At 34.2% G+C, this 20690-nt stretch overlaps 3 protein-coding genes across 8 annotated transcripts; 1 reads left to right on the top strand and 2 right to left on the bottom strand.

Annotated features, from left to right (window-relative positions):
• The first annotated feature begins 1709 nt into the window (after positions 1–1709).
• EMB2739 (embryo defective 2739) lies at positions 1710–8253 on the top strand. Of its 2 annotated transcripts, none has more exons than XM_022050605.2 (3): positions 1710–2076; positions 3347–6437; positions 7253–8253. In XM_022050605.2, the coding sequence occupies exon 2, from the start codon at positions 3398–3400 to the stop codon at positions 6392–6394; it is 2997 nt and encodes a 998-aa protein (XP_021906297.2). In that variant the 5' UTR covers positions 1710–2076; positions 3347–3397; the 3' UTR covers positions 6395–6437; positions 7253–8253. The 2 variants fall into 2 exon arrangements, with proteins under 2 accessions (XP_021906297.2, XP_021906289.2); XM_022050597.2 differs by having other exon boundaries at positions 3341–6437.
• A 507-nt stretch (positions 8254–8760) lies between these two features.
• Positions 8761–13942, bottom strand: LOC110820964 (receptor-like protein 6). Of its 4 annotated transcripts, none has more exons than XM_088218389.1 (3): positions 9699–13942; positions 9262–9359; positions 8761–9020 (listed from the first exon to the last, which is right to left on the bottom strand). In XM_088218389.1, exon 1 carries the CDS (start codon positions 13833–13835, stop codon positions 9753–9755), a length of 4083 nt encoding a protein of 1360 aa, XP_088074515.1. In that variant the 5' UTR covers positions 13836–13942; the 3' UTR covers positions 8761–9020; positions 9262–9359; positions 9699–9752. The 4 variants fall into 4 exon arrangements, with proteins under 4 accessions (XP_088074515.1, XP_088074517.1, XP_088074514.1 ...); XM_088218391.1 differs by having other exon boundaries at positions 8761–9012; XM_088218388.1 differs by having other exon boundaries at positions 9262–9349; positions 9699–13941.
• Positions 13943–15269: 1327 nt separating this feature from the next.
• LOC110812544 (S-adenosyl-L-methionine-dependent methyltransferases superfamily protein) lies at positions 15270–19510 on the bottom strand. Of its 2 annotated transcripts, none has more exons than XM_022039349.2 (4): positions 19351–19510; positions 19185–19256; positions 16570–17685; positions 15270–15767 (listed from the first exon to the last, which is right to left on the bottom strand). In XM_022039349.2, the coding sequence occupies exons 3-4, from the start codon at positions 17649–17651 to the stop codon at positions 15680–15682; spliced, it is 1170 nt and encodes a 389-aa protein (XP_021895041.1). In that variant the 5' UTR covers positions 17652–17685; positions 19185–19256; positions 19351–19510; the 3' UTR covers positions 15270–15679. The 2 variants fall into 2 exon arrangements, with proteins under 2 accessions (XP_021895041.1, XP_088074513.1); XM_088218387.1 differs by having other exon boundaries at positions 19402–19502.
• Between the last annotated feature and the right edge of the window lie 1180 nt (positions 19511–20690).

Below are 20690 nucleotides of genomic sequence, written 5' to 3'. Positions count from 1 at the left end.
TAAAATGTTTATTTATTCATTTTTTTTAATTACTATTTGTCTTTTAGAAGAGATATTTTCGTAACCCTATTGGACATTCTAAATTATTGTGTAAGAAATGTAAACCCTAATTCTATTATTCGCTTCCGCATTTAAATTATAAATTTATTTCTTTTAATATTTCAGATATTTACAGCATATCCATGAGATTCATAGTCAACATAATCAACCAGCAAACACATGCACAGATACAACTTACACCACTATAACTGTCAAAACACATATTTATTATCCATACATCGAAATAGTTCTCATATATATATATATATATATATAATCTACACATCGATAATTATAAACTGTAAAAAAAAATAAAAATAAAAACAAAATAAATAAACTAATACATAAAAAATAACAAATATAAATAAAAATGTAAATAAAATACGAATAAAAATAAAATAAAACCAAAATGGACATATAACTAGAAGAAAGATCAAAATTAATTAACTCAATCGGCAGCATCGAATCGAATTGACAACATAACATGGGTTAAATTAATTATTTTTTATTTTTAGTTAGGGATTTGAATAAACCATCATAGAGGAAGGATTTAGGTATTCTTTCTTGAATCTCAAACGAATGAAGGAATCGAAAAGTTTGAACAAATTCAGTTTTCACCACGTTCGGCTTCCCATCCAGTTTTTTAATCTCTATTTTCAAAGATATCTATACATACGATTAAGGGTTTGATTTAAAAGATGAATAATCGAATGTCAGATAGAAAAAGATTTATCGAAATCGACATCAGATTCAGACTCTTGGCCCAAAGAAATGTAATTTTATTTCCTCCCTTTGGTGACTCCTTCATTGCTGCACTTTGACGCCCTCACGCAGTGACCATCCACTCGAGTCGATTTCACGTGGCTCTCTCTCTCTCTTTTCTTCTCTTTCTCTCTTTTTTTTTCCCCATGGAGGCTAGGTTTTCTTTTTGAGGTGGGCTAAAAAGAGAGTTTATATATGGGGCTTCTCGGTGATTTTAGACCGTTGGATCTCAACATCAAATCCTAACTGTCCAATTCTTTTGAGTTGTTATAATTTAGGTCTTATAAAATTCTTATTTTATTAATTTATTTTGAGAAAAATATTTAAAACTAAGTTTTTATAATTCTGCACACACAAATTTTATATTTGAACTTCAATGTTAAAAGTTATTTATTGAAAATTTTGAGTAGATCATTTTGTAATAACCAAATGCATTGAGAGGTTAAAGATTTTGCTTTACTACAATCATTCCAAAAAAAAAAACAAAAGTTTAAATCACATCAAGAGAATGTAGATACTAAATATATAATGACAAATTTTAATTATTTATTGAAACTGTTTAATTTTGATTTACCATCTCCTTTTTGTTAGTCGAGATTTATTTTACGAAATATTTTTAAAACTAATAGGATTAGCAAGTACCACTATTCTACATAGACATATAATAGTAAATAAAAAAATGTGATTAAATAATGCTATAAAGAGTAAATTTATAAAAGCACATAATTTTCTTTCCTTCTCGCCAAGCAACCAAACATGGTAAATCCTTTGTCACTATATTTACTTTTCTCTTTTAATTTTTCAAATATCCAAATAAAAAGAAAAATCACGGGCCCATACCGAAGGCCCAAGTAATTTGAAAGTCTGAATCAGAGCTCAGTCACCCGTGCGTTAAAAGCCAGGAAGGAGAAGAAGCCCGCGTGAAGCAGAAAGCAGAGCAAACGAGAATCTGGAAGCCGCGCGAGGAAGAGAGGGGTCGTATAATCAAGGCATTCGATGATGATATTGAAGTCGATAGTGAGGCCTGGGGACTCATACGATGAAAGCATAGTTTTGTTAAAGTGCACGAGGTGTTTGAAGAATCGAAGTAGAGTAGCTTCACATCTTCGGACTATATAGAAGGAAGGAGAAGTACCTGAAGGAGGAGACAGCATTTGGGAGGATTGGAGGGAAAGAAAACTGGAAGCAGTGAAGAGAAATCCAGAGAAGATTGGGAGGAAAGAAACAAGAGAAGCCGGGTTCAGTTTCGGGCCTGCATCATCTGTGGAATCGACGGTAGCCTTTGGTTCTCTTCTTTGTACATATTTCTTTGCATTTGTGTTTTTTTCGTCCTTTAAGTGGGAACGATGTTACCTATTGTTTATCTCTTGATACTGAATCGTTGACTGTAGTTTGTGTTGATTGACTCTTCCAGTGCCGAGTAATTCCTGTATTGGTAAAGATTTAAGTTGTGGCAATGATCGATGAATTTGTCTAAAATGGTTTTATTCTTTTATTTGACTGATCATGGTGATGATAATTCGACTCTGCATAGGGTCTTATGAAATGCTTTTATTGAGCTGCGTTGTTTGTCTTTTAGTTTTAGAGATTAATCTTCCTTTTGAATGATTGTAGCATTCCCTGTGCTAGTTCTTGTTTTCTTTGAGTATAGTCTTGTTCTACTACGAGCTATTATCAGCCCTAACTAATGGGTACATTGGTCCAAGATCTTCTTAAAAGCTGCATTGAGAAAAGCAGAGTGTTATTAACTTTTATATATTAGATTTCATTTATTTTTTATTGGCTACACCATTTGTTAGTTCAAAATATTTACAGCTTCTTTTAGTGGTTTTTTTTCATGTTTGTTGTGTTTATTTTCAAATGTCACCAATATTTTTCTTCCCTTTTATTTTTTTTTCATTTGTCTGTTTCTGGATTTTCAAAAAAAAAAAATTAGGAGGAAATACAGTAGGTTAGTAAGTGATGTAGGATAAATTTCCTAGGGTCTCTTCAAAATTATTTAAAACAAAGGGGTTTTTAAGGATCACATTTAAGAGTTGATTGGATTATGCAAAACATATTTGAGACAATTATAGAACACTGAATTGACTAATGGCTGTTCTCATAAGAGAAATAGAATGGTATTTTCATTTGGACTTTGCCCATTCCTTTCTATCAAACCAGTTCAAATAATAGATATTATGCACTCAAAATAAAATCTCTCTCTGAAAATAACTTTAAATTTAGGGAAGCAATTTTGAGAATTTTGTGTATGTCAGCTACTATAGAGTTGATTGTGTTAAGTTCTTTACATAAGCACTTTATAATAATATTTATTTGTATTTTACATGGATATCTGTCTTTTTTTCTTTGTTTGGATTTGAGAATCTCTTTGAGATTCATAATATACATGGGCCTCTCTTGATATGTGTCTGCTTGGAATTGAGAACCAGGAGTACTACACTTTTATCAAAATTTAATATTTCTTAAATTTGCAGTTGTCACTTCTTATCTTTTACAGTTTACTTTAGTAAGTTCATATATTTGTTTTCTTCCAAAGTTGCAGGAAAACTATAATCACTTGCAATCCTAACAGTCCGCATTTGATGAACTGATTATGGCTTCAAAGCTGATTCGGACAGAATTCCATGAAGCTGAGAACCAATTAGAGCTCTCTCTAAGGCATGCTTTTGAGGTTCTTGAGCCAAAACTACGACCTCCATTTCCCTTAAGTGTCCCCACCACAGAAGAGTATTTGCAACTTAATAGAGCCATTCTTTATGGGGTTTTATGTGAGCCCCATTTTGCCACAACTCATATTAAGCATTTACATGCAATTGTTTCTGATGGGTACGACTCATTTCTGAGTTTGCTCATCAATGTTGTTACTGGAGTATATGCCAAACTTTTGGATTCAGCAAAGAATCAGTTGCTTTGGGTTACAAGGGAGATGATTTATGTTTCAGCTATGAAGTTTGATGGTTTGTTGGTCAGTTTATTGAGGCAAATTGTTGGTGGGGATTTTAGTGATGAGAATTTGTTGTTGTGCTTTGAGTTGGTGAACCTCTTGCTTGCCAAGTGGGATACTTTGTTAGAAGAAGAGCCTTTTGTTTTAACAAGTGCATTGTATACTTTTCTTCGTTTATTAGCTGATCATTGTAGGTTAATGAATAATGCAAAATTGGAGGCTTTAAGGCAATTAGAGATAGAATTCTGTGTTAAAATGTTGAGGGAGCAGTTTCATTTGTGTTTGAAGATAGGCAGGGATCTTATTCGGCTATTACAAGACTTAGTTCATGTCCCTGAGTTCAAAGCTATTTGGAAAGACCTGGCATTGAACCCAGGTGAGTTTACAACTCTAGGATTTTCAGATATTTCACAAGTTTATGGGTCAAGAACTTCAAGCCGGTACTTCTTGCTCCGAATCACTCCAGAAATGGAAACCCAATTAAGATTTTTACTTAGACATGTGAAGTTTGGGAGCCAGAAGCGGTATCAAGAATGGTTTTTTAGGAAGTTCCTTGTAGGGTCTGAGAGAGAAACTCTTTTAATTGACATTGTTCGGTTTATATGTTGTGCGCACCACCCATCTAATGAAATTCTTCAGTCTGATATTATTCCAAGATGGGCTGTTATAGGTTGGCTCTTGAAATTGTGTAGCAAGAATTACATTGAAGCTAATGTTAAACTGGCTCTTTTTTATGATTGGTTGTTCTTTGATGAAAGAGTAGATAATATCATGAACATAGAACCTGCTTTGTTATTGATGGTTTGCTCAATACCCAATTACATTGACATGACTCACAGTCTACTTGAATTTCTGTTACTTCTTGTGGACAATTATGACGTTGATCATAACGAAATCATAGTTAAGGGTGTATCATCAGCATTCAGTATTCTGGTTCGTAAAGGAGTTGTTCCTTCGCTGGAGATTCTAACCTCATGTAATGCACTTTCTCCTTTTCTAAGAGAAAGACTAGAGAAGTTTTTGTCATACTCTAAAATGAGAATTCTTAAGGATTCACAGCCAATCCATTGTCCTAAACTTCCTAGTCACTCTGTGCCACCTTTAAGTTTGCAGGACGGATCTTGCCAGGGAACCTCAATCCCATCACTAGCAAGGCATAATTCTAAACATAGTATGGAAACTGCAAACGTTCTTGCTTCAGATTTCTCACTTGCCTCTTGTAGTTCTGCTGTCACTGGTGAAAATCATGTTGATGCTATTGAGAAATTTGTTCAATCTCTTGGGGAAACTATCAAACAGTCAAAAAAATTGGGTTTTCAGACTCTAGAAGCAATAATGTTGGCATTTGCAGATGTTGATAAAGTAAGGCCAGGAACTGGTTTAATTTGTCCTAAAGTATTATCTTCTAAGATAAAAGAGGACTATGAAATGACTGGCTACAAACTTTTTGCTCCTCTTGCAATTTGTACAGATTGTCCGGAAAGTGATGATGAAGTTGATTCTCCCACAGCCTTACTTATTCGTACCTTTATTTTTAATCCACAAGAGAGGATGCAAGAGATGCTTTTATTCTGGGCTCGTGATGGATTTCCTGTAGGGGCCAGACTGTTGTCTTATGTGGCAAGGCTAGCTTATGAGGCAAAGAGAGCAGGTTATATTGAAAATGAGATGGTCGACTGTAATTTTGCTAAAGCCAGTAATTTTTGCATGCCATTGTTGATCTTTCATGTTGATGGATATTTCTCCTTTCAAAGTGCAAGAAAAGAGGGTTTAGCTGGAGCCATTACTTCAACTTCTGATTTCGATAAAATATCTGTTGATAAGTTGGTAGAATGTGCTTTCTTGGCATACAAACATTTCCTCACAAATTCAGCAACTCTATTACATAGAGAATCTAGTTATTCTCTTTCAAAGCTCCTGTTTGCTGACATAATGCTTTGCTGTGAATGGGTAAAGAAAAGAATCAAATTTTTATTTTTTAGCATCTTCTCCTATCTTCCTGATTTATCCATTGGTGAGGAAGGGATCATCAAATTACTTGTGCATCAATTGGGTCATGCTGATCTTCTTGAAATACAATTTGATATTTGCTCAAAGAAATTGTCTGTCTTTGGGGAGAATACTGATGTCTTTCTGAACCTAATTAAACGGTCTCTAAACTGGGATTGTCTTCAACAGCATAAATTATGGATGATAATTAGGTCAGAGGTTGCAATTTCTGATGTTGAGGTGGAGAAAATTATCTTGGAATTTTTCTACTGTGGTGAAGTAGATGAAAATCTTACTGCCATAGCAGTTGGAGGCCTTCTAATGCTCTGCAATTGTCGTGCACCCACACCTGAACTTGTTGGGGCAATTATTTTGTTACCTAATAATAATATATCCCAAGACTTTGCTCTTGCAGCTCTCAGCTTGTGGGTTGTGTCTGGTGCCTCAATGCTATTTGACAGCTTTGAAAAATTCTTGGAGAAACTTGAAAATGATAATCAGGATCTTATTTTTTCCGGCTCATCTGGAATTATGATAAACCACTCTGCCATGTTGTGGTTGTTGAATTATTTTAATTCGAAGGGCATGGATGTCTCTGATGCGCTGAGTAGGTTTTCTGTAAATATTCCTGGAAAAAAATCATCGCAGCCATCTTGATGAAAATAGAATATATTCATTCTGAAGCCTCCATTGTCATGTGGTAAGTTGCCTTATCTTTTTGCAAGTCTTGAATGTTTGATTACTTGAAATTGCATGTGAAATAGTTGCTGTTGTTAGGTGAAATGGGTCAGAATTTGAAACTGCTTATCTACCACTAGCAAAGTTTGGAAAGTTCAAATACCCTCTATCGAACAAGATTTGGCTTTTGTTTATGCTCAATAGAAATGGTGAAATGCAAAAACCAATAAACTTATTTGCTGTATCTATATGTAAAAAAATGTAGTTATAATCTAAGATGTTTGTTTTTCAAAAAATAAAAATCTTAGATGTTAAATTTTAAAAATAAGCTGCTGGGTCTAAAATTATCACCAGATAGCGAGATGTAAAATTCTTTTGAATATGATGTACATATTGTGTACTTGTAGATCTAAAGTTCTTACATTCTTTATAATCATTTAAGAATATATGTCAGAAGATTAAAAAAGTTGAATCTTAAATCTAGAGGAGTGACAAAAGTTCTATTTGACTATTTCTTCTAAAGCTAAAAACAGAAAATAGTTTGATTGTACTTGTCCTGCCATTGGTAAAAGATAATAACTTTATCACGTCTGATGGAGACTTCATCTTTCCTGTTCCAAAATAAGCAGTTTGTAGACTGTAAATATGCCAGAATGTTTGACCTAGTTGTAATGAGTTAATCTTTTATTCCATTCATGTTTGAAATTATTTTGTCAATTCATGGAATCCAATTTATAGAATTGTCGAGTGTGTCATATTGGTTCTATTGGCTTTCCATTTGCTTCCGAAACTTCTTTATGCTGAATAGACATTTTCTCCCTTTTTGTTTCTTGCTAGTTGAAAGGCTGAAAGGTTGCTTATAGGAACAGCTTGGAATATCATGTCTCCATCTCATTTTGCTCTGGTTCTGGTTCATAGCAAAACAACGTGCCAAGAACCAGAGTCAAATGATCAAACCACCATTTACTCTCTAATGGGACTATCACTGCCAGAACATTGTTCAGGCCAAAGAGGTCAGAGACTCAGAGAAAACAAGGACATATTGAAACAACAACTAGAAATTGGATTAAAGAAGAAGGTGAATCTTGTAATTGTAATGAGTGGGTAGAGGAAGATGTCCCTGGTGTATATATGATGCTTATTTGCGTGCTTGGAGGTGCTAAGGATCCTGAGCAAGTCCACTTCAAGTTTGTTGTCTTCAACCTGATAAGTTCGTTTGCTGTTCCACTTATGAGACTCTCCTGTCAAAATCACTATATCTTTTGGTGATATGTTTACATGGCTTTTCATGAGTTAGTCCTGGCGAAAGCAGGGAATGCTTAATGGAAAGAGTTTGGGGTCTTTAGAAGACTCAGGTTGAAGATTACTGGTGCTTTTGCCAAAAGAAAAAGGCTGGATTACAGAAGACAGCTGGCTGCATTTGTCAAGAAACAAAGAGATCATTTATTGGTTGGTTAATCAGTGTGGAATCTAGGAACATATGTAGGTATAGTATATGATGGTATAAAATAGAGAATAGTTGGAGACTTATTGTAGGTTAAAAAAGAGAAGCATAGAGGCTATCTTTATTGCTTAAGGAATACTTTGACTATAGTGCTCACTTTGAAGAGCAAGAAAGTGAAGAAGAATAGAGATAAACTGTATTCAAGTTGTTAGCACTTCAAGAGCGTTTGTAGCTACCAGGAACCCTTTCTACTTTATTGAAAATACTGTGTCGTTCTGAAGATCATAGTTGTCACTTCCTCATGGTATTTGAATACCATTTTTTCCTTGATGAGTAAAGTATGTTGGATACCCTTTTTAATTAAAAAAAATGAATGCCATATGTTTTCTTCCCAGTATAATTTCTATGAAAGTAGTGTATTATCGCTTCTAGGAATGAATGTCTTTATGTTGTTCTTACTGAAATAAGGGAAATGTCTAAAACTAAGCCACGTATCTGGAATCATACCTGGATAACCCACTGTAAGTACATAGATGTAAAGAAAATACTACACAGCTAATTTGTCGTGAATTTTTCTATGATTGGGGAGGTCCTCACATTTCAGATTTTTGCTATCCCTTCTGATAAAATATATATTTCCTTCGTTCTTTAGTTTTTTTAGTCCTTGTTTCTTTTGTGTGGCTTCACTGTTATCACTAAATCTCACATGAGTTTACATGGAATTGTCCGTAACTGTTTGGATTTCTCAAATTGAAAATTTCAATTTTGAATTGGCTACCTTTTGCGAGCAATGCTCTGTTTGTCTCTATCTCAACCTTGGAACTTACCTTGAAAAATCCAGATTAGTAAAAAATTTGAAGGACTCAAACCTTACTTGCCCTTTGTTGAGATATACCAATCATATACTAACAAAACACATTAGTTTAATACTATTTACAAATGATTAATATAGGAGAAGTTGACTCTTGATACAACCAACGTCTTTGGTTACAAATACAAAAATGAACCCATTAGTTAAACATACCCTTGGCCTACAAAATGAAAGAAATACTTAACTTTGGAGTTACTATTTCATCTGTTCAATTTTTTTTTTGGGTTCAGCTGTTGACTGAAGAATGCAAGGGTCAGCAACAATTCTAGCCTTCTGCGGCATCTACATCTCTAAAGAATTAGCTGAGTTAGATCATCAAGTAAGCATTCAAAAGAATAGCAGCTTCCACCTATCTATATTATTCATCATTAATCAAGTTCATAACAACCATAATTAATCAACTGCATGGAAAATGTAGTTCAATAAACGATGTCTAAATAATTCATAACACTTCATAGTGGGACTAATAAAAATAGGAAATTCAACTATCCCATAAATATGAAGATGTTTTATGAGTCCAAGGAGCCATACCTTTCTTGGCAACGTTTGAGTCTAGATTGAGTGTTGGGCACAAGATTAGTATGAGAGTTTGGGACAGAACCAAGCCTTACTTTCATCTCTGCACAAAACTAAATTTCATTTCTTCACATAAATTAAAAATCATAAACCACCATTATTCAAAGTCTGAAAATGTTAATAAGCCATAGTTTCTGAAACAACTTAATTATTAGGTGAAAAAAAAAAGGATTTTAAGTACACCTTGCAAAACCTCAAATTAGCCTCTTGTTATAGGAAACGTTATATTTAAAAACAGAATCTGCTACAAGAAATTCAGCTTGCTGAGAAGGGACATGGACAGTTAGATATTGGTGTAAACATTAAATAATCAATGAATGATCAAACCAAGATTATGATTCATGAAGCATAGTTACTGGTCCAGAATCGGTATTGTTATCTGCAATATATACCTTGGACTGTCATTCGTGGATTGAGGGACTATCTTTGCCTCCTAGATCGTCTGCTCATGTTGCCCTTGATGTTTTTACCAGTTGATGTTGTCGACCTCCAACAACCCTCAAGAACCATTTTGGTTTTCCAGTTTGAAACACAAGGTATCCCATGACCAACCCAAATATAGTGCCACATCCATATCCTATCAGAACAGGTTTCCAGCCAAATCCAAACTCTGATTCGTCGTCTTCATTGGCACCTGGTGGTGATGCTCCATTGGTGCAAGACCTCTGCAATGGAAAGCCACACAATCCCAGGTTTCCTGTATATGAATTGACTGGAAATGTATTGAACTGGTTTCCTCGAGGTATTGGCCCTACAAGCTGGTTGTATGAAACATTCAAGACAGCAAGAGATGTCAAATCTGTCAATGTTGTGGGAATCTCTCCAGTTAGCCTGTTGAATGAGAGGTCTAACCATTCCAGATTGTGCAGAACTCCTATTGATGGTGGAATTTTCCTGGAAAAACTATTACGTGAAAAATTGAGCCCGCGCAAGGCTTTCAAAGCACCAATGTTTTCAGGAAGTTGTCCATGGAAGTTATTGCTGGAGAAATCAATAGCAGTGAAAATAGTAAGAATTTTCACCAGCTCAACCTCTATTCCTTTCATTGTCACCATTACGGAATCTTGATAGTATCCATCACCCATATAAACTGGGCCTTGCTCGTCATTATCCGCCACCATAATTGATCTCAAATTTTCATAAAAACTTTTTGTCAAGTTACCATTAAAATCATTGAAAGCAATGTCAATGATTCGAAGCTTTGAGAAGGAAACATTTGGCCTTAAGTCTTCTACCAAACCATGGAATCTGTTGGAACGCAGGACAAGAACCTGTAGCTCTGGAAGAGTTCCCAACCAATTAGGAAACGAATCATTCATGTCATTGTTTCCAAGATCCAACACTTCCAAATTTGTACATTTAAGCAGTGATCCTGGAACTTTCCCACTCAACTTATTACCATTCAAGTCAAGACTCCTTAAGCTATTTTCATGAGTGAATGTATCAGGAACTGGGCCTTGTAAACCATTTTCCCTCAGATTCACCACAGAGAGACTGCTCAATTTTCCCAAACACATTGGAATAGCCCCACTAAACATGTTGGTAGATAAATCAAGGACTATAAGGGAACTCAGGTTGCAAATCAAGGAAGGTATCTCTCCTGTAAAGGCATTGGTTGAAATTGAATAAAAAGCTGTTGTTGGTGGTGGTATAGGAATTGGTCCCTGGAACTTGTTGTGTGAGAGGTCGATGACCGTGAATGTGATCAAAATTGTGATGGTAGAAATGTGTCCTGCTCCGTCCAATCCTGTAATCACCGAGTTTTCATAATAACCTTGGCTCAAATCTCGCAGCTTTGTTCCATCTTGCACCACCATCATGGACTCCAAATTCGTGAAGTATTCTGTTGGGAAATGACCTGTAAGGTTATTATGAGAGAGATCAATGATCTTCAAACTTGGAAATGGAGTTCTGGCCTTGAGATCCTCAACGTGTCCATATAACCTATTAGACCGCAAGATAAGGACTTGCAGACTGGAAAGTGTTTCCAACCAGTCAGGAAAAGTGTCATTTATATTGTTATTTCCAAGATCAAGAACTTGCAAACCCGTGCAGTTCACTAGAGAACGTGGGATTGGGCCTTGAAGTTGATTCCTGTTCAGGTCAAGAGTCATTAAACGATTTCCCCTTGCAAAAACTTCAGGGATAACACCCTGAAGATTGTTCATTCTCATGTACAACATTAAGAGTCCATTGGTAAAGCTAGAGAATAAGCATCCTGGAATCATGCCAGTGAAGTTGTTGTTTGACAAGTCGAGAATAGAAAGGAAATTGGAATTGCAGATAGAGGATGGAATTTCTCCAGATAATTTATTGTTTGATACTATAAACCACACAGACCTGGGAGGAAGGGGAAGTGGACCTTGAAGATTGTTGGATCCCATGTCTAGAATTTCCAGATTATTCCCTGATATTTCCCCCACTTCCGTCAAACTATTGTGTGAAACATTCAAGTAAGACAGTAAGCCATCTCCTGTCTCCCATAACCATCTGGGAATCTCACCTTGAATTCTATTATCAGAAAGATCCAGCACCCTTAATTTCTTGAGGTTTTTTAAGAAACTTGGAAATTCAGTTATGTTGCAGGAAGACAAAACCAAGGAGTCAACATTGAGTAATGTATGATTGCTGCTTGGGAATTCTCTTATTGTGCAAGACGTCAAAGACAACAATTCAAGAGCAGGAAATTCATCACTGTTATTCACACCGAGAGATAGACTGTAATTTGAAAGGCTAAGGTACCCAAGATGTTTAAGCTTTGAAAGTATGTTCATATCAACTGAGCCACTCAAGTTATAAGATGAAAGAGTAAGACCAGTAAGGTTTTCGAGTCCCGAAAATGATTCTGGAATTGGGCCATGAATCTCATTGTTTCTTAGGTAAATATATTCTAGGGACTTGGGCTGGAATTCACTAATTTCACCAGTGAACTTGTTGTTTCTAAGGTCCAAGTGCCTCAAAGATGGCAGAGAAAACAACCAAGATGGTATATTTCCACTTAGCTTGTTATTGTAAAGGTAAAGATAGGTTAGATTTGAAAGGCCAAATGAAGGAGAAGAATCAATAGGACCCATCAACTGATTTTCTGAAAGGTCTAATTGCTCCAAAGATGGTAGAGAAAACAACCAAGATGGTATTTTCCCACTAAGTTGGTTGTTGGAAAGGGAGAGAAAGGTTAGATTTGCTAGGCCATTTCCATGAGAAGGAATAGGACCAACCAGCTGATTTTTCGAAAGATCCAAATGGGAAAGTTGTGTTAAACTAGTAAGATCATCTGGGATTTGGCCACTGAATTTGTTCTCAGATAGATCTAGGAAAGTGACTTGTTTAAGGTTTGAAAGGGAAGATGGAATTTGACCAGTAAAGTTGGAATATCTAGTACGCAAATAGGTAAGCGCTGAGAGGTTAACAAGGGATGCTGGAATAGAACCTCCAAGCTTTGTAAAAGACAGATCCAAGTACCGTAAGGACATCAAATTGCCAATCGAAGCAGGCAGTTCGCCTGAGAAATCACTGCCAGTGAGATCTAAATGCTTCAAGAACCTTAAATTGCCAATGGAAGCTGGTAGTTTCCCTGAGAAACCAGTGAAAGAAGTATCCAAGAACTCAAGAAGACTACTCTGATTGAATTCTGGAAAAGTTCCTGTGAGATAATTGTTTCCTGATAAACCAACATGAAGGAGGTTAGGTAATTGAAAAATATGAGCAGGAAATTCCCCTTGCAATTCACAGTTAGAAAGTTGGAGGGATGTTAATGAATAGGGCAAATTTGCCAAGGGACCAAGTGCATGTAAACTCATTGTTACACTGTCAAGAATAAGCTCCTTCAGTTCTGTAAGATTACCGACCATTTCTCTCAGAACAATTGTTTTGAGTTTTAACTGATCATAATAACTGGAAGACAGATCAAGAGACACCAATCTTGATAAATGAGAGATTTCAGATGGGACTTGTCCAGAAAAATATGAATGTGATAGATTGAGATGCGTCAAACTCACGAGCTGTCCCAAGTTTGGTGGAATTCTGGAGTTGTTGAAGTTGTTGAAAGCGAGATTGAGGTTTTGAAGGTGAGAGAGGAGGAAGAGAGTCGTGTTAGAATCGATGGAGCCAGAAAGCCAACTGCAACTCAGGTCAAGGCCAATCACATGTCCTGTTAGAGGGTCACAACTGACCCCATCCCACGAGCAACAATCTGTCCCCTCAATCCACGCCCTTGTCTTCTTATAACCACCTCCACATGAAGAAAACTCACTGAAAGAGAGGCTGTTCTTGAATTGAAGCAACACAAATTTCTCTTCTTGCAGAGAAATCTGAGGTGAAAAGGAAGAAGAAGAAGAAGATGATGATGATGATGAACAATAAGTTGCATGACAAAACAAGTAGGAGACAAAGAGAAAGAGGAATTTGTAGAGACATGGCACTGGCAAACCCTCCATGGCTGATGTCAAAACAGAGGGTCTGCTGTTTGTCTTCCTATCATTTATATGAATATATAGAAAATTCTGAACTGACAAGCCAATCCAAGACATTTAGCACGCATGGTCGGATCCCCTATTTTAAAATTATTTTGAAAAGTTGTGTGTTCCCACGAAGCCTTTTAGAAATTTATCAAAATCTAGTGGAACTCATTCAAATATATAACACAACAGCCTTAGAAAAAGAGCAAACCCGGATAATTCTGTTTATTATTCTTTTTGATGGATACGAAGTCAAGAGGTTTCTGTCTGGTTCAATATAAAATTGCATTTTTACCCAGGGCAGTATTATTTGATTTTGTTGTTTTTTTTTTTTTGTTTTTTTCTGAAGGTGTTATTTTATAAGTCAATACTATTAAATTAGAAATTTTAATAATATTTTGCGAGAAATTATTTAATTTATGATTAAGAATTAAGACTGCATAATTTGACGAACCCATGATGTAATCATCAAATAATATATAAATAAATAAATAAAATAGTTAGATTATACTAATAAGAAGCAGCAACTCTTTCACATAATGATTGCTACCTTTGAGAAAGACGTAAAATGTAATATTATTATATCTTAAAACTTCAAACACACTTTTGTTGTATAAAAAGAAACTAATAAGTTTATTTTCAACTTATAAATAAAACAATAAGGTTTGAACGTTTTAAATTTCGATTATGTAAAAATAGAAATTGTAGGTTTTTTATATATCAAATTCAAATTAGATCTTCGATTTCTTAATTGATAAGTATAAATATAAATTTATTATTATAAAATTAAATATATTAATAGTTAATTTAATTATTAATATATTAATAAAATTACAGTAACTAAAATGAATTAAATTTTATTAAAATGATTATGTTTTTGAGGAAAAAAAGAAATTTATGGCTGTTAAATTCTTTTTATTAAAATAATTATAATAAATTAAAAACTTTAAATAAAAAAATCATGTAAATTATGATTGAGTTCAACATATCAAGTAATTAAAGTATAAAAATATATTTCTATATTTATAAGATTAAATTATTAAATTAATCTGCAAAATTTAATATTTATTACAATTTGATCTTTAATGTTTTTTTTTGTTACTATTAATTTTTAATATTTTTTTATTTATTTAAAATAATTAAATAATATTTAATATTTTAAAAATTAACTTAAAAGAATGATTAAATAACTGATTAAAATTATTCTTTTAAATCATTGTTAAAACTATTTAAATACGATCTAATTAACTTTTTTTTTTCCGCTAAAAAAATAGAAAAGATCTTAAAAATTTTAGATAAATGAAAAACGTTAAAAACTAAACAAAAAATGTAAAGGATAAAATTTGTAATTGACAAATCAAACTATTTAGTAATTGACATATTTATAATTAAATTTTTCTATATGGAAATCAGTCAAATGAAATTATAGATCTGTAAAATAATGGTTAAACATATTTTTCCGTGTTTTTAAAAATATTATATACCATAAAAGTGTAGCGGGACAAATAAACGAACAAAAATTTGTGAAATTATGCAAAATATTTGAAGATGCTGAGCACATGGCAACTTAGTATTACTCTTTAACATTCCCCATTCATCTCCTGGGCAATTAAATGCAGGATACAGACAAGATAATTAATCACTGAACAGCAAAAAGAGATGTATCTAGATCATGCCTCGAATCATTAAAAAAAAAAAAAAGCCATCCACCATTTTTTATGACACATTCAAAGAGATCTAGATTGGAATATGGTCCAAAAGCTTCCTCTATCTCAAAACACAAACATGTCCAAGCACCTTCGCCACATGGGTGACCTCCACCTTGGTTATTTCTCAAAGGAGTTTGAATTTGGATCGCCAAAAAGTGGTGTTTGTACAACATGAGATCCAATCAGATACTCTGATGACCTTGCTTTTCATGATGTTTTCTCAAGAATAATGCACCAGTTTGATTTATCATAAAACCGATCAACAACCACTGCACTCTCCATTCCGGAAACTAACCTGCACAAAATTATAAAACATGTACTCATAGTATAAAACAGGGGGGATTGTGAAAATTCTGCAATCATCAAAACAGAGATATAGTGCAGAAGCGAAAAACATAATTTATTCTGAAAATTGCTTCATCTATGTATAATTTATGAACCAAAAGTAGATGTCCTATTTAAAATCACGGAGCATCCACAAAATAATGAAAGCTCTACTCCTAGTTTCACAAATTTAAACAACTTTTGTATACATAGGAAATGTGTATATTAGCTCGTAGGCCAAACTCACATAAAATTTGGCCTCCGGTCATTCTTAGACTGCCTTTAGGTGGGAAATGAGCACAAAAATGTTTCCTTTCATTTTCAGCTGAGACCCATATTATGCAACAAAATGCTGGAAATTATTACAAAGACTAAGTTTGCAGGATGCAATTTGGTCTGTAACGAGGGGAGAAGTGAGAGCAGGTTGTACAGGCACTACCTAACTCTAAACATAACTCATTAGTCTAAAAACAATGCCTCACTGTTATAGACATCCTCACTTAACTTTTATCTTTCCCATCTCTGCATGCAAAAAGCACTTCTTTTTCGCATTCTGCCTAGATGGTTCCCACCTCAAGTTATTTACTTGACATGAACGATCTTAAGCTAACACATTGTTCCAGATACTATGACAATACATGATAAAAGTATTCACCAGATAACAAAAATAATCCCAAATACTGAATTACCAATTCAAGATAATAATTGAAAAGAATCGAAGATATGTAAAATAAAATCAACAGTATTGATTATTTGCATCAGAAAATAGATACCTTTCAAGTTCACCTTCACTAAACACATGATAATATCTGTTGTACACTACAGCACTCTTTTTGTCATCTTTCTTTGCCAGACCATTCGCAAGAGCACAAGCAGAAGCACCGCTAACTTCAGCACGGTGATAAGGTAAATGCCAAGGAACAAAATATTCTTGATTCTCAACAGTCCATTTATCTCTACAAGCAGATGTATCACCTTGACATTGAGGAGATATGCACACAGCTTCTTGCAACTTCTCAGTAATATTTCCCTGGGAATCCTTTTTGGGCTCTCCTACACCATTTTCCTCGGTCTCTGGGATACTTTCTAGGGTAAAAGATGGAGTGCTACGAACACGGGGACTACCTGGTCCTATCCATTCTTCCACATATTTTTCGGTTAGTGGAGTCCATTTAGTAACCAATGTTTTATCCTCCTGTTCTACAGCCCAAACTGTTATTAGAACTAAGCCACCCTTTTTTACTACCCGCACTAATTCTTCAATTGCTTTCTTTCTCCTATTCTCTGTACTTAAGTGATGTAGCACTGCTATAGAAATTGCTGCATCGCCAAAACCAGTTCTGTAAGGAAGATTTACAGCATCTGCAACCAAAACTTCATGCCCTCTATCAGCACAAATTTTGATAAGAGGAGCACTTATATCACATCCTATAAAATGACAATCTCGATTTAATCCCAAATATTTCCCATTTCCGCACCCTGCATCCAATACAATAGAACCAGAAGGCAACGATCTCAGAAAAGTGGCAACTTTAGGCCACTTCGCAAAGCGGGTGGAGCTGAAATGGGGAGCAATAGCATCATAGACACGATGGACATACTTCTTTTCTATTTCAGGCGTGCAATTCACACTTGCAGACATGCAATTCTGGTCCTCACTTGTTGATACTGAATGCTGAGCATGGCATTCTCCATCAACTATAGTACACAAACTAGAAGCATCCTTTACTTCGACTTCTATCATATTACCAAAAGTTAATGAACCAAAACCACAATGAACGCCCTCTAAGTGCAGACTTTGAGCTTTCCAAAAACGATAGTAACGTCTGTTAGTTCTTAGAATGCCAAGAACCATCAAATTGAAGAAGAAAACCTAACCAAGCATAGTTCTGCAGAAGAAAAAGATTGGCAAGGTAAAAACTAACAGCTTAAGATTGAAGTTAAGAGAAAATCTTAGGATCTATCAGATTCAAAAAATGTTTTAATTTAACAAATAGCTGCTATTATATGGCTTTTTCTTGCTTCAGGTATGCATCATTTGCCAATGAGTTTATCCACCATATAGTAGACCAAGTCTGGAGAAAGCAAAAGCATCAGAAGATGTACATGCCATTATATTCTAATATCTATATGACCAACTACTCCAAAAAAATAAGAGGGAGAAGTTGTGCATAGAGTTTTTGCACATGTGCATATGTCGTCCACTTAATCCCTTAATCCAGTGAAATTAAAACTATTATCTTCATGTCTTTCATGTCTTCTGTATTCAGGTTTGTGTCAATTCTCATAAATTTTCCAGCTTCAGTCAAATTCGATGCAATTGTTTGTTACTTCTTTTCCCTTTTCTGGAAAGGAAAAAAAGAACAACAAATTGATTAACAGGGAACCATGGGGTGCCACCACATCCATATAAAAAAATTTCAAAGAGTCCACAACCACCATGCCAGGAAGTCTACAAAATCAGCCTCCCCAATATGGGTAAGTCTATGTAGTCTATATAAGATTTGGGGCCTTAGTTCCTACATCAAAAGTCCCTAAAATTTTTAAAAGGGATTATAGAATCTTCAAAAGCCCATCACCTCCACTTTTCCAGACTTCCGGTTCTTACCCAAAATTAATTTTTGAGAATAGAAAATCAATAGTCCACATGGCATAAAGGAGTGGAGGGGAGATGTAACGTCATGTGGTAATATCAAAACCCAATTCGACCTACAGATAGAGCAAATGACCAAATAGTTTAAGACTACCTATCAATTTTTATCCTTTAGCAAAAAGAAAAACTATCAACATCAATACAACAAAAGCTGGTTCAAATGATTGAAAGAAATGGTCTATCGGGAACAAGAAGCACCTCAAATATAGAAAACAAAATGAAAATTACAAGTCTCCATCTGAAAACTTTCATTTGATGGCACTACATAGGTTCTAATCGCATAATTATAATTCATTTGTTAACTGAACTTGTAACTTTGCTGAAATTGCACTTGGATTCTTTTTTTGTCTTATGATTGAAAATATCCTTAAAAAGAAAAAAAAAATCGAAGTCCAAAAATTTGCACTTGGATTTCCCCTTGTATTCTCTGGAGCCAAACAAAGATTTTTCGGGCACTAAAGAGTACCTAGTAAGATCAACTTTTCCACGAAGAAAAAAAGTACCTATTTCATCTCCTCAGTCAAAATGCTAATCAAAACTATAACTAGGAAAATAGCAATATATTTCATATTTCAAGTAACAAAGTCATGTTTTACAGCTTTGATAAAATCAAATCACAATCCTTCAAAATCGGCAAATGGTATATCTAAAAACATACATAAATATGTATGTATTACTTGTGTGTGTGAGTGTGTGTATGCATAAAGGAAAGAGAGACAGAACAAAAATGCTCACCTTCTTCCCGATAGAAGTATGGCGTTCCAATTACCAACAGTTATTATCAAATTAGGGTTTATAGAATCGAAGCTGCACAGGGTTAAACCACACCGTACAATAAATGAGAGCCAGAAAACCCGATTGGACAGAAAAAACTAACAAACAGCAGAGCTCCAAATTCCACCTTCCAAACAAGTCATCTAGATCAAAGCTCACTTGCAGAAATGAATCGAACCTTGCACAGATTAAAGCTCCAAACTTGAGGCGCTGTCTTGAAGTTAGGTGAGAACAGAAAATAAAATAAATGGGGAGGGGGAAAGCAATAATTTATTTGAGCCTCGTTTTTTTAAAAAGAAAAAAAATCGCTAGTGTTTTAACGAGTTAGAATTACTCAAACTAAAAATTTAATGTTTATAACATATTTTTTTATTAAAAAATATAATAAGTTTATAAATCTTAATTCAGATTTATCATAATTTTAATAATATGTAAATAAATAAAATAATTAATTTTATTAAATTAAATATTATAATTTAACAACTGTCATCTCATTATAAACTTAATTAATAAAATATTTTTATCTTTTATTTAATTTGAGCAAATAAACACAAAATAATACCTTATTTTAAGCTATAAACACTTAATTTTTCTTAATTAAGCATCTAAATATTTTAATTTAATTAATTAAATTTTTAGAATTTTTTATTACATATTAAATATTTTTATTTCATAATTTTATTTACTAATCTTATTAGATCTTATATGATAGTATAAGATTAATATACCCTATTATTTTGATATTTTTATTTTATTAATAAGATTTTAATTTATTTTTAACTAAATTGAACTCGGGCCATGACAACGAAGGCTCATAATAGACCAAGTTAAACAAATTGATTAGGTTATTTCCTAACTAACTTGTTATAGGGTTTGGGTTAGATTTAGTTAGTCTTGTGGATTGCCTTAACCTATTGAGTTAGAATTGTGCAAGCTAATGAACAATCGAAATATTTCTAAGACATATTTTGTAACGACTCCGGAAATTCAAAAGAAAATACACATAATAATCTGTAACATATCACATATCATACTTTTATATTCAAATCATCAAACAACAATTGCCTTTTTTTATTAGTTTACTAGTATCCATGGAGATTCATAGGAGTCCCCACTACACATGAACTATTCTCCTTAACAAACTTAATTCTAGGGTCGTCCCCATACCCCATCCGGTATGAGGGTGAAGCGGGTCGTCCCCATACTCCGTCCGGTATTGGCGCCACATGACCAAGTCTCCATACCCCGTCCAGTATGAGACAACATTCACGGTAGGGTTCCCTATGAAACCGGTCCGTCCACCATCTCCCAAGATATCTAGTAAGGCTGTAATCTTATTAATTTATCAAATCTTATCCCATTCCTATTTGTCTTCAGTCTTTGTTACCAACTCAAACACGAATGCATACACAAATAACGTGCATCCAACAAAGCAAGCATATCTTAAATTTCCAAAATCAAACAGTA

The sequence above is a fragment of the Carica papaya genome, chromosome 4, assembly GCF_054855325.1.
Source record: "Carica papaya isolate Zhongbai chromosome 4, ASM5485532v1, whole genome shotgun sequence".
Lineage (NCBI taxonomy): Eukaryota > Viridiplantae > Streptophyta > Magnoliopsida > Brassicales > Caricaceae > Carica > Carica papaya.
Note: the sequence above shows the minus strand (reverse complement) of the source record. Positions and strands in the feature narration are given on the sequence as shown.